Source organism: Phalaenopsis equestris, unplaced genomic scaffold (genome assembly GCF_001263595.1).
Source record: "Phalaenopsis equestris unplaced genomic scaffold, ASM126359v1 Scaffold000244, whole genome shotgun sequence".
Taxonomy (NCBI): Eukaryota; Viridiplantae; Streptophyta; class Magnoliopsida; order Asparagales; family Orchidaceae; genus Phalaenopsis; species Phalaenopsis equestris.
Window position 1 is genome coordinate 69,472 of NW_018164686.1, and position 13,207 is coordinate 82,678.

Consider the following 13,207-nt stretch of genomic DNA (forward strand, 5'->3'; position numbering starts at 1 on the left):
ATTACTCCACGTCAAAAGAGACGGGTTGAGTTCGACGAGTCTTGCTTCGTCAATGTGATGGCTCTAACAAAATTTACTTCCATATTTAAAGGAAAGAATTGCATTAAAGATCGAGTTTTTCACGTATTCATATATCTCACACCTATACCTTTTCATAGTTGCGAACATAGGATCCAAATATTTACATCATATTAAAAATGCCAGTATCATTTATCTTTTATAAATTAGATACACTTTCATGTGTAAATTCTTCACACCAAAAATATTATAAATGTAAATATACAAATTTGAACGTTAGGTATATAAATACATATAATATGTGGTTGTAAATTTTCTCTTCTTTTTCATTTTTTAAATGTGTTTGTTTAAATAAAATCAATCTAGAGTACTCTTTCACTACAATTGAAAAATATCATCCTCATAAATTAGTCTATATTTTTATACAAAATTTTCTATTAGCATTATATAAGCTAGGAATTTTCTTCTCAACTCCTAAGCAGCATGGCTATTCCAACTAACAATATCACCCCACAGATAGAAAAGATATTACGTCGGGAGCAAGCAAGATACGTCTAGACAAAAGATGCAATATATCGGGGGCAATTTTTTTTTCATCCGCTCCATCCGGTGTATCACATCCGTTGTTTGAACATAGTTTTGCGCTCAAACTCCATACACAATATTTTCTCCAACAGATGACTTCAGAGCAAGAATGAGTTTACCCTATGAAATTAGTAAAGCTAATTTGAAGACTTATGAATCCCATGAGAAATGGAGAATTGGGAGTAGAAGTCAAGAACCTTCTACTAGTAGAGATGTTTCCTCTATAAGTTATGACCTTCCACCTTCTAGTTCCCCTACTCTCACTGATTTGATGGATGAGTTGACCTTGCAGCGGAAGAGCATAGAGCTGATAAATGAAAGGATTGGCAGTTTAGAATGTTGACACAATTACGATAGTGAGTACCTTCAGAGGCATTCAAATTTTGAGGTAGCTTATTATTAAGCTCAGGATCGACACTATAGAGGTGAGCCTGATGTTACTTTTCCCCAGCAAAGAGGCCTGCATTCTCATATTCCACATTTTACAACGCAGCAGCTCTGCTATTTTGATATATGCATCTAACATTTTCTAGATTCAACCTTTAGCTAACAGAGCCATGCCTAATGTTTTCATACCACAACAAATTAATTGTGATATTCTGACAGCAGCCCCTCTCCAGCATTGAGCGGTTGGCCATCTTCTGAAATATGTTTCTGGATGGAAATTTTCTTGTTGGATCAAAAAGATGAATGGAAGAAAGAACATCACCACCTCTTCTCAGACAAAGAAATCAGCTGAAAAGGAACAGAAGGAATATGTACAATTCAATAATATCATTCCAATAGATAAAAATTGAAAGGGAGATTTACATGCATACCACACAATTCCTAGGTATTCACATGTATAACACATAAAGTTTAATTTTACATTTATAATGCTTTGGTATCATAAACATATGCAAGAAAATGTATATTTCACTTCTAAAAATTTAATAATGTTAATTTTTTATGTGATGTTTTATGTAAATATGAAAGTTTGGGTGTTAGCCCAAAATTCTGATTTTCTTATCAATCTATTATGAGCTCAATCATTCACAATAATTGTCATTTTTGTCTACTCAAATCCATTTATTCACAGATCAGTCAACAGCCGTCACCAATTCGATTTAGTTCCCTTTTTCCATCGGCCCCAATAACGGTTGTATTAAACCTAGCTTTCCAATTACAATTTATGTAAACCATAAAGACTTACAAGAGAGAGAAATCATATGGAGTTGAGAAGCTTAGTTTTTTATTAATTATAAGCACAGATTAGCAGTTACCTGCATCCATTCCCCTTATATTTACCTCTAATCCTCATACTTCACTGAATCACATTAAACATTTCCTTGCTACAGATTGGTAGTTCCAAAGTTATCATTATGAATTCAAAGGTTTCCATCAATACATAACAATGTTATTTCAATTAGAACCCACTAATTCATTTTTATTTAATAATCAGTCCCGAAATCGTATGAAAAGAGTTTTTTAAAAAGCATAATAATCAAACAAGTTCCTAAATAAAGAAATAACTTTTTTTGTGAAAAGAAAACAGTTTGGAAGTTTAACCAAATGAGGCCATAATTTTTAATTTCAGACTAATTCTTAAGATGGGTATAAATAAAGACTGTTAAGATTGGCATAGTTCTCAACATAACTGTAGAAATGACAAACCTGGCGAGCAACTTGAACGAGTCGCCTATTATCTCGAGGTAAGTCAGTTGCCAAACTAGATTTCGAAGATACAGGCACTGAATTTTGCTTATCCACAGATTTTGGCTTCAAAGTTGGCTTTTTCTCAGCGAAGTTGATCTCATTTTTTGTAGGAGAAAATTCCTTCTTTCTTTTCCTCTGGAAGGTATATTTCAGGAATTTATCTGTTCCAGTTTGAGCAGTTCCATTTGCGATATCTTTGGTTTCAGTTTTTAGATCGTCCGAATTTTCTGTTAAATTTTCCTCTTCTTCCTTTGAATCTATCGCCACTTCTCTTCTATTTTCTACATCTTCCTCAATGGAAAATGTCCTTTCTAAGAAACGATCATTCGCATATTCACTGTTACTCAATGAATTCTGCAGAAATTTATCTTCACAAACAGACTGGTTTTGCTTCTGAAAGTTTTGGCAGGTTATTCCTTTGGAGCACTGCTTGATCTCCATTCGTTCCATCTTTATAGACGCATCCAATCTACATCTATTCAACATCAAACTTTCCTTTTCTGCAGAAATCTCTGCAAAACACTTTCTATCTTCTGTAGTTTCACCAATAAAAGGAGTTCGAGTTTCCTTGGGTGCTTCGGTTTCATTCCAATTATCATGGACCGTGAACTTAGAGCTAATGATACAAGACTTTAATTCATCTGAAAAAATACCATCAGGGAAAGCATTCGACTGGTTATTTATCATTCTTTTCTTTCTGGGTGACAAAAATCCATCGGAGGAAATAGAATAAACTTTCCCACTGCAACCTGGTTCTTGTTCAGTATCTACAGTGTGGCAGAAGCCTATTTCTTCCTCTGTCACTTTAAACATCAAAGCATCCTTAACCTGTGTTGTTCTATTATCTGAAATTGCAGAATCTGTTTTACAGGGAATTTGAAGATCAGGCCCCTTTGAAGATATCAAATCATGCTCCAGTGCATGGATTCGTTGGGTATAACCTTTCCTATAAAGCTCAGGTACTTTTCTCCATATTATAGAAGCCAAATCAGTGTTTCCTGGAGATTCACCCTCTGAAAATTCTTTAGGATATTCAGCTTTTTCAGCATTTCGAAGGCAACACAGATCGGTATCAGTGGTTTTCTGAGTCAATGATGTCATATTATTAGAGATAATTGGCATATTTCCAAGTCCATTCAAGTTACCAGAACTAGTTTCCTTCCCTACATTTTTGGATGCCATAAAGATTTCATTTATGTTTCCTTCACTCAATGGCCAAACTGAACCATTTTTTATTATCATCAATTCTTCCCTCACTTTTTTTAGATCTTCTCTAAGATCAACTATTGTATCCTCTGCTTCCCCAAGCTGAAGTTCAAGCTCGTCAATCTTCTTTGCCTGATACAAAGCTTCCTTCTCGGCTTCTCTAATCTGCAAAAGATAAGGGAATAATGTGGCAAAATCCCAATTTCAGAAATAATAATAATAATAACAATAATAGTAATTTACTTTTTAGAGCATCATATGGATAATTTTGGCTAAATGAAAACAAAATAAAGTTTAAATATAAATATTGTCATGCCGATGAGCACAAGTAACAGACTATAACAAGTTATTGCAAGAGAATTACCAACTCAGATGAATATTGCTGAACTACATCAGAATCAGAAATTATTAAGGTTGAATTTTGGACTATATTAAAAATCTAATCATGATTTATTCAAGGGATAACAATAATATTTTCTTCTAACAGCCTCTCCAACCGTGTTTAATTTTTTTTTAAAGATAGCAAATCTATCTAAAATAATTCTATTGATTATAAGCAGGGCACAACTGCATAAGACAGCTAAATACTCACTCCACAATGAGCTCGTTGGTATGGATCCCTAGCGTACACTACGCTACAAAAGGTATCATGTTTCTTTTCTCGACGTATACTAAGTTCATCACAGTGAAATATGAGAAATTTTTTAAATCTTTAGCTTTCTTCCATTCATGCGTCTAGAATTTTACTTTCATAAATAGTTTGGCAGGTGGCAAATTTACCACTTTATCCTGAATAAGCTTTGCTTTACAATCAGCTCCTAGGTGACCTCAATAGAAACTGAAAAGCCTTAATTTTTTTTTTTCCTAACAAATAATTCTAGTTACCATTCAGGCGTACTACGCAATTAAAAATATTTTAAAAACAACTCTAAATTTATAAGGCCTTAATTAAACAACTAAGCTATATCGTTTTCAATATTGGACAGCATCGTAACATTAAGCCTGGATGGCAAAACTTGAGAATGTTAAAATTGATCAGTGGTAAATCTATGGATTAAATGAAAACGACAATATTAAAGAGACAATTGGACAACACCTATAAAAGAAAAGAGAAAAATAGTAAAAGCTATACTTGGTCACCAAAACATTTCTACACAACTATTGGAATACCATAAGGTCATACTATTTGTTCACACTTCATGAATTAGAAACCGATATTGAACGTATATTAAAACATAGCCTAAATCTACACCAAAATCTGAATTTGAGCTTTTAATAGAAACAAAATTATTTCTTGATTATGAAACTGAAATTCCTGTAGAAAGTCCTAAATATGATTTCATATTACCAGAGCCAATGGACAAATAGGGTTGTAAAGTATCTATATTTGTGTTACCATGTGGAATAATTTAGGAAAGGATATTACAGGCTGAATCCGTCCCGCTCTCCTATTTCCTTACTTAGGAGGATCAAAAAAGTTATGTAGCTTTAATTAATGGAGGGGGTTTTCTCTCATGTTAAATACGACCTTATTGTATTTGAAATAGCAATTCATAGGTTACTGATTAATAATTTTAGCAAAAATTTATCACTTTTAATGTAAAAACAGCAAAAATGCTTTATTCTATCCAAAAGATAACTAACAATTGCTCAAAATCGAAAATTCCATAACAAAACAGTGGACAATATTAAAAATCAACAACTAAAGAAGTTCACACTTCAAAAAGTAAATGAGTGTACGAGTGTATATCACTTGACAAAAGTTTAGCCACCACATAAAATCAATGTCTAATAAATTAAAATGTCAAACCAAAGATAGAAATCACCTTAAAGAGAAGCAATAAACCTCAAACTGGGACGAGGAGTTTTGCCTCCAAAAGTAGTTTTCCAAATCTATGAAGCACTCGGAGAACTTAAATACAATAAGTCACACAACAAAAGAGGAAAGTTGAAAAATAAGTCTTCAGATTTCTATTTATAGCATTCTACTCTAGAATTTTCCACAAAGAAGTTAACACGAGAAGATCTAGCTATAGCTAGAATAGAAACAAACATCAGGTAGTAACTATTAGGGCTGTCAAAAAAACAAACTAAATAGTTCATGAACATAGATTTGGAAAACTCTATCTGTTGATTGCTAGTTTTATGTATCGTCCTAAATCGAGCCAAATATAGATTTGGAAAACTATCCTAATGTTTGACTCGATTTAGGACGATATTAATTTAAGTTAACTCTTGTCAATTTTATTAATTAGGGCTTAGATTTGTGTAATGATGATTTACACAAAAAACCTAAAAAGATATGAGTTTTACGTCGAGTGACTACCTCAGAATCTTAAAATAAGTTAGGACATATTGCATATCGGGGCTATGCAGGAACCTAACAAAAAAAAAAGGATTAGTTAACCTAAATCCTAAGTTAGTTAATCCTAAATACATAGGATTAGCTAAGCCTAAATCCTAGATTAGTTAACCCTAAATCAGTAGGATTAGTTAACCTAACCCTAAATCAATAGGATTAGTTAACCTGAACCTTAGGTTAATTAACCCTAAACTAATGGGATTAGTTAACTTGAACCCTAGGTTAGTTAACCCTAAACCAATGGGTCTAGTTAACCTCAACCCTAGGTTAGTTAACCCTAAACCAATAGGATTAGTTAACCTCAATCATAGGTTAGTTAACCCTAAACAAATAAGATTAGTTAACCTAAACCCTAGGTTAGTTAACCCTAAACCAATAGGATTAGTTAACCTAAATCTTAAACCAATATGATTAGTTAACCTAAACCCTAGGTTAGTTAACCCTAAATCAATAGGATTAGTTAACCTAAATCTTATCAGGTTAGTTAACCCTAAACCAATGTGTTTATCCTAAAATGCTTAACCTTAAGGTTAGTTAACCCTAAACCATCAGGATTAGTTAACTTAAGTCTTATGTTAGTTAACCGTAAACTAATAGGATTAGTTAACCTAAACCTCATGTTAGTTAACCCTAAACCAATAAGATTAGTCAACTTAAGTATTAGGTTAGTTAATCCTAAACCAATAGGATTAGTCGACCTAAACTTTAGGTAAGTTAATCATAAATCAATAGGATTAGTTAACCTAAACTTCAAGTTAGTTAACCCTAATCTAACCCTAATTTTTAGGAAAAGCAAACCTAAATCATAATTTAGCCTTAAGCTAAACCTACCCTAAGCCTTAAGTCAAAACCTAACCCATAGGTTAAACATAGAAGAACCTTTTAGATATAACCTTAAACCTAAATTAAACCTAAATCCCTTAACTTGAACATCAATTAAGAAATAAAATAAAACACATCGGGATGGGTAAAATTTACATAAAACATATTAAAACTTAAACTTAAACCAAATCAAATGTAACAAAGCTTTAAATGTCAACAAAGCTTTAAAGCATGGCTTTGATGTTAAGTCAGCTTCGAAGTCGTCAACTTCACATAAGTAATAACAATATAAATAATAACAAGTGAATAAAACACTTAAAATCCGACAATAAGATGTAAACAACCTAAAACATTTCAGCCCTAAAATCAATAAAGTAATTCAAGAATTAATCAAATTTTAATCACAAAGATCACATAACACAGCTTAAACCATTTTCACTCTAGTTCACGAAGATTTCTTCGACGATGCATTCTGTAGATGTTGACAAGAATCTTCCGGTCCTGATGAGTAACCACCTTTCGGACTAAGCCAACCAGCGACCCGGGACGACGGAGCCATAAACATCTTGATTGGGTTACCACTAATTAAATAATTAAAATTTAATAAAAAAAATTAATAAAATATTATTTTTTTATTCGTTCTATTTATTGATTTTTGTATCTCAATGTATGTTTTTACTGCTTTTATCAAAATAGAATGCATGTGTTAAAGACAAATAATGAAGAAATAAAAGTTGCTTAGATTAAGAATAACCAAGAAATCATAACACTAGGGAATTACTGAGCTTAAGTGAACTTAGCATTGGCTCAGGTTTGAATTATACATCCACTACTCTTTAATTAATTCACTATAAAATTATCGAAATAAATAAAACTTTTAATAATAAGATTGGAAGACTTGAAGACTTGAAGACATTTCAACAAGGAACTTGGAGCAGACTTCTTGGGCAGCTCCTTCAAGACATTTATTTAGTTTAAATAATAATCCTTAGGATTCTGAGGTTGTCTTTTATGACATAAAACCTCTCTTTTTGTTAGGCTGCATAGTCCCGATATGCAACATGTCCTAACTTGTTTTAGGATTCTGAGGTAGTCACTCGACGTAAAACCTCATATCTTTATAGTCTTTTAGTGTAAATCATCATTACACAAATCTAAGCCCTAATTAATAAAACTGACAAGAGTTAACTTAAATTAATATCGTCCTAAATCGAGCCAAACATTAGGATAGTTTGGAGGATTACCAAAAACCTATTCTGGACTTATAATCTCTACTACTTTTCTTCCTTTGATTCTTCAAATAAAATCTTTCACCTTTGAACAAATCCCTATTGGAAATTTCACAATCATGTTCGTTGAAAATCCTTCCTTTTGAATTAATGAAAATAAAAGATTTCTGATTTTTATTGAGAGTTTTCTTAAGTGATTCATTCCCTTAAGATGTAATTAACTATAGGGGTTTGCGCTTATAGGGAACTTAAAAAAACCCAGACTTAAAATAAATCATATTTGACTCCCATATCGAATAGAGGAATCTATCGGTCATCATGCAAACTTGCAAACTTGCCATGCAAACTTGCAGATCAAACGGAAGTCATTTATTTCTATAGTTTATTTAATTAAGTTTATTATCAAGTAGTGTATTATCTTTCAGGGTGATATATTACTCGTAGTTAACTCAATTATTCAAACTGTAGGGAATCAATGAAATCAACTTGAGCTCATTTTCTTCAAATTAAAATACCTAATTTGTAAATACTATATTACACTAAATTAAATCGCACCCAGCCGTATGGCGATCAACAAATTCAAACCTAGCCAAACCAGCCGGTGGCCTAGCCAAGCCAACCGGCTCAACCTAGAGAGGCTGAGCATGATTTTAGTGCTCAGGTAGAGCCCACACAACCGCTAATCACGTAAGAGAGGAGAATCAAGGGGGGTTTGGGGGAACAATTTGAAAGGGCATCTTCTCTTGTATTTATTAGGGAAAATTTGCAATAGTTTGTTTTATATTTTGATTTGCTATAGTTTTTCTTCTTTTTATGTTCCTAGCAGCGTCTAGGGTGTGTGAAGAGACGATCTACCTCTCAAATTATAGATCAACCCTTGTATCTTATTTATTGCTTTGATATTAATCAAATTAGCTCCATATTGGATTTTACCACATATTTAATGCTATTTGCTCCCTGTCTTTTTGTTATGGATCGTATCATGATAATAATTGGAAACCATGCAGAAACACCAGATGGATACGGATGTCATTCTAAATCTTGAATGCGCTAATACAAATTACAGAGTTACCCTTAAAGGCTATTCAAAATACTCAAGTACGCATCACATTTGCAGAGGCATCAACATCATAGGCATGTTTTACACAGAATAAACTAAATTAAAATGAAACACATTGATACAACTCACTGAAAATAAAATATATTATTATAACTAGTATGACTCATCACCTTTTTAGACGTTTGATGCAAGACACTGTGAAATTTCCATCTTATCTAAACGTCTTCAAAAAAAATAGATTCAACAAATAGAACACTTGAAATTCAAGTTAATCTGAGCATAACTACTATGATCTCAATTGAATAGTTCATGGATGATCAGATGTTGTTTTTTCAAGCCAATATTATCCATAATTGCTTCAGGAAAAAGCTGAATATTTTTTTCTGGTTAGGACGTACAATGTGAATTCACAAAAAGGATCAGGGGTTCTTACATAAAGAGCACAAAAAAAACATTGCCATTTACAAAACAAGCACCTAGGTAATTTTTTGAACTATCAAACCGATGCATTTACATGTGCAACGATCAAACCATCCTGAATTGATAAATATGAAAACAATGGGTTGGGGTTTTATCAAGGCCTTTAATATTTGAGTGAGAATTTGAAAAATGGATGAAAGAGGGTGCTTGAATAATAAATAGCAATGTTTTGGGTGTCCTGTATGTAATCGCCCCAAAGGAAAAAAAAAGAAAGAGAAGAAAATTCAAGATATTGACAGCAGCACAGCAAAGATTATGAAATAAAGTTAAATAAAGTATGTTAAAGACCGACTTATACCACGACTTATCGAAATTTTCAATTTCTACATGTTGGTCCCAATGCATAACAAAATTGTATATGGCCTTACCTACCTAGCATTTAATTTCTTAAAAGTTTCAGAAGGAAAACTCTTTGGATTCAGGTGTGCCATTATCTTATATACTCGATATTTCACAACATTTGTGTCCATCAAACAAAAATATTATAATTGTAATAATTAATAAATAATCCCCTGCAAAAAAAAATCATGCAAATCATGTATATACCACGGAAATTCACTAAAGCTTAGATTCAACAAGAAGTTCAGTACGATCTATGAGTTTATTAGGCAAATAACATTTGCAACTTCAAATAAAATCGTGCTTATACCACTAATAGATAAATTATATACAAACTAAGTCAATCGTATATCTATCCCACCCAAATCTATACTTCTAAGTTAAGCAACATAGCAAATCACCAAGACTCCTATTCACTATCGAATAAACATTTATTTGTGGGTGATAGACAATTAAAAAATGGGGCATTTACATACATAACACACAATTCTTATCTATTTACATATCTCACAGCTAAACTTTCATAATTACACACATAGCACTCAAATATTTAATATCACACCATAAATAGTACTATTACAACTTTTTAAAAGTGAAATACATCTTTTCATGCATACCTAAGTGTTACATGTGTAAATACATAAGTTTAGTGCTTAAAAGTTTAGGTGTGAGGTATGTAAAAACATAAGATTGTGTGCTAAGTATGTAAATTTCCCTTAAAAATTGGATTCCAATATTTTCCTCATAACTATTCAAAAATAACTAAAAAAATTTACATCTCTATTACATAAAAATGTTTTGGATCAATAATGCAATTTAACCACTTCACTAAAATATAATTTTGTTATATGAGACATGTAAATAATTTTAAAATATTAAAGAAAATAAGCCATCTTTGAAAAAGTAATTAACCATAACAAAGAAGGAATTATGACTCAATAATATTTGTGATAATGCTAATATGAAGTTCAAGCTTACCTTCTCCCAAGATTTATATGGAACAAGTATTGTGTATAAAGCCAGCGATATGTTTTTCTAGAATTTAGGAATAGAGCAAAATGATATTATTCAACAGTAAAAGGGGTATATATCCATGATACAAGGGTTTAGAAAAGGAAAGATATAATACCAAAATCTTTCCTAATAACACCCAAAAGATAGAAAAGAAATACATAAATTAGGAAATACATATAAAAGAAAATAGCATGAAAGGTAACAAAATAAATAGAAATAACTTATAATACTTGCCCTCAATTTAAAACATAGATGTCAACCATATTAAACTTGGATTTGAAGTCATCAAACAACAGTCGAAGAAGGTTTTTTGTGAAAATGCTTGCGAGTTTATCACTAGATGAGACAAATAGAACACAAATCTTCCTGGAATCGAGCTTCTCCTTGATGAGACAATCAATCTCTACATACTTGGTACGATCATGCTAGATTGGAGTATGAGCAATGCTAATTGCGGCTTTATTATCAAAGAACAACTGTAAAGGAGCAGAGACCGACATAGGCAATTCGTGGAGCATGATGCATAACCAAAACGCTTCACAAATTTCCAAAGACATTGAACGAAACTCGGCATTTGTATTGCTTCGAGCAACCACCAACTGTTTCTTGCTTTTCCAGGTGATAAAATTACCCCACACGAATGAGCAATACTCCGAGGTAGATCGGTGATCATGGATAGATCTAGCCCAATCAACAACCACATAAAATGCAATAGAACGAGAGGTGTGACACGAGAATAACAAACCCGAGCCATGTGTACAATTTACGTACTGGAGGATCCGGTGAACAACTGTGAGATGATGCTTATAGGGGTCATGCATGACTAACTTACAATACCTATCGCGTAGCGAACATCGGGACGCATATGGGCGAGATAATTGAGTTCCCCACAAGGCGCTGAAAGTGTGGAACAATATTGGGAACATTAGTTAATTTCTCATTGGGGTCCATTGAAACAACCACTAGTTTGCAAATTAGAAGGTTTTGGTCTCTGTCAATAGGTTCATCACATATTTGCGCTAGGAAAGGCAAATGCCCCGACAAAACCGGGCAAGTTACATGCCTAATAAGTATCGGAGAGACTCCAAGTCCTTTATTTCAAAGGATGCAACGAGGATGCCTTTAAGAGATTCAAAGGTTGGTAATCCATTATTTGTGAGCACAATATCGTTGAAATAGACAATAAGGATGGCAATTTGGTCACTACAGGAAAGTCGAAAGAAGAGAGTATGGTCAAATTGAGTCTGAGAGAACCCATGACCCGTTAAACTTGTCGAACCAGGCCTGAGGGGATTTCTTCGGTCCTTAGAGGGACTTCTACAGTTGACACATTTGTTCCTGAGAAGAAGTAGAGTCAAAGCCTAGCGGCAGAGACATGTACACCTCTGTGAAATCGCTATTAATGAAAGCATTCTTAACATCCAGTTGGAGTAAGAGCCAGTCTAAATTCACAATGAGGAATAACAGGAATTGAATGGTGCTCAGTTTCGCAACCGGAGCAAACGTCTCGTCATAGTCAACTCTGCATGCTCGTGAGTAGCCTTTGGTGACAAACCGTGTTTTGTTAGGTTTAAAACTTCCATTAGAGTTAAATTTGGTGATGAAGATCCACCGACAACCAACTGCTTTCTTTCCCCAAAGAAAATCAACAGTAACCCATACATGATCTCAGTGAAGGTCATTCGTCTAATTAATTGTTGCAGCCTTCCATAAAGGGTCCACTAATGTTGCCTCAATAGTGGATGGAAGACGATGATCCTTCAAGGAAGTGGCAAATGCTTTGTAAGTCGGCGACAAGTTGTGGAATAAGACATTTTGTCATAGAATAAAGAGAGCAAGTTTGATTGCATACCTCAATGGTAGAACTCACCTTCTCATTTGAAGCAAGAGTAATCTCCGCAACCAGGGCGGATTCCAAGTCTTGAAAAGAGGTAGCGGGCTCAAGAGTAAGGAGATTGGGACAGGTCTCCACCGAGGGTTTGATGCGTCAAGTATAGACACGGAGAGTGGGTGGAGGAGATGTTAGTCTGGTAGATGGTCCATCTAGTGAGACAGATGGTTTTTCGTGAACAGTGGTGGAGTGGGTGCATATCTAACAGAATCGGGAAAGGAGTAGTGTCCAAAAAATCTAGCTCCCCCCCCCCCCCCCCCCTCACCACACCCCTCAAGGCAGTGTCAGGAAATAGGGAACAATTTCAAAGAAGAAAACATCAACATAGAGTTCATTTGTGATAGGATCGAAGCACCGATAGCCCTTTAAGTGGCAAAATAACCAAGGAAGATACACTTGATTCACCAGAAATCATGCTATGAGTTGGGGAAGTGTTTCAAACAAATGTCGTGCACCCAAAAATTTTGGGGTCTAAAGTGGAGGACCAATTGGTAGGAATACAAAAC

At 33.6% G+C, this 13,207-nt stretch overlaps 1 protein-coding gene across 1 annotated transcript in view; it reads right to left on the reverse strand.

Annotated features, from left to right (window-relative positions):
• Positions 1-1,049: 1,049 nt before the first annotated feature.
• Positions 1,050-13,207, reverse strand: part of LOC110024087 — a 42,662-nt gene continuing 30,504 nt past the window's right edge. Inside the window, exons 3-4 of the mRNA XM_020723830.1 lie at positions 2,257-3,669; positions 1,050-1,338 (exon numbers count right to left, since the gene is read on the reverse strand). Of these exons, the coding sequence (XP_020579489.1) occupies positions 1,309-1,338; positions 2,257-3,669 (1,443 nt within the window). The 3' untranslated portion in view covers positions 1,050-1,308. The remainder of the gene's footprint in view (positions 1,339-2,256; positions 3,670-13,207) is intronic.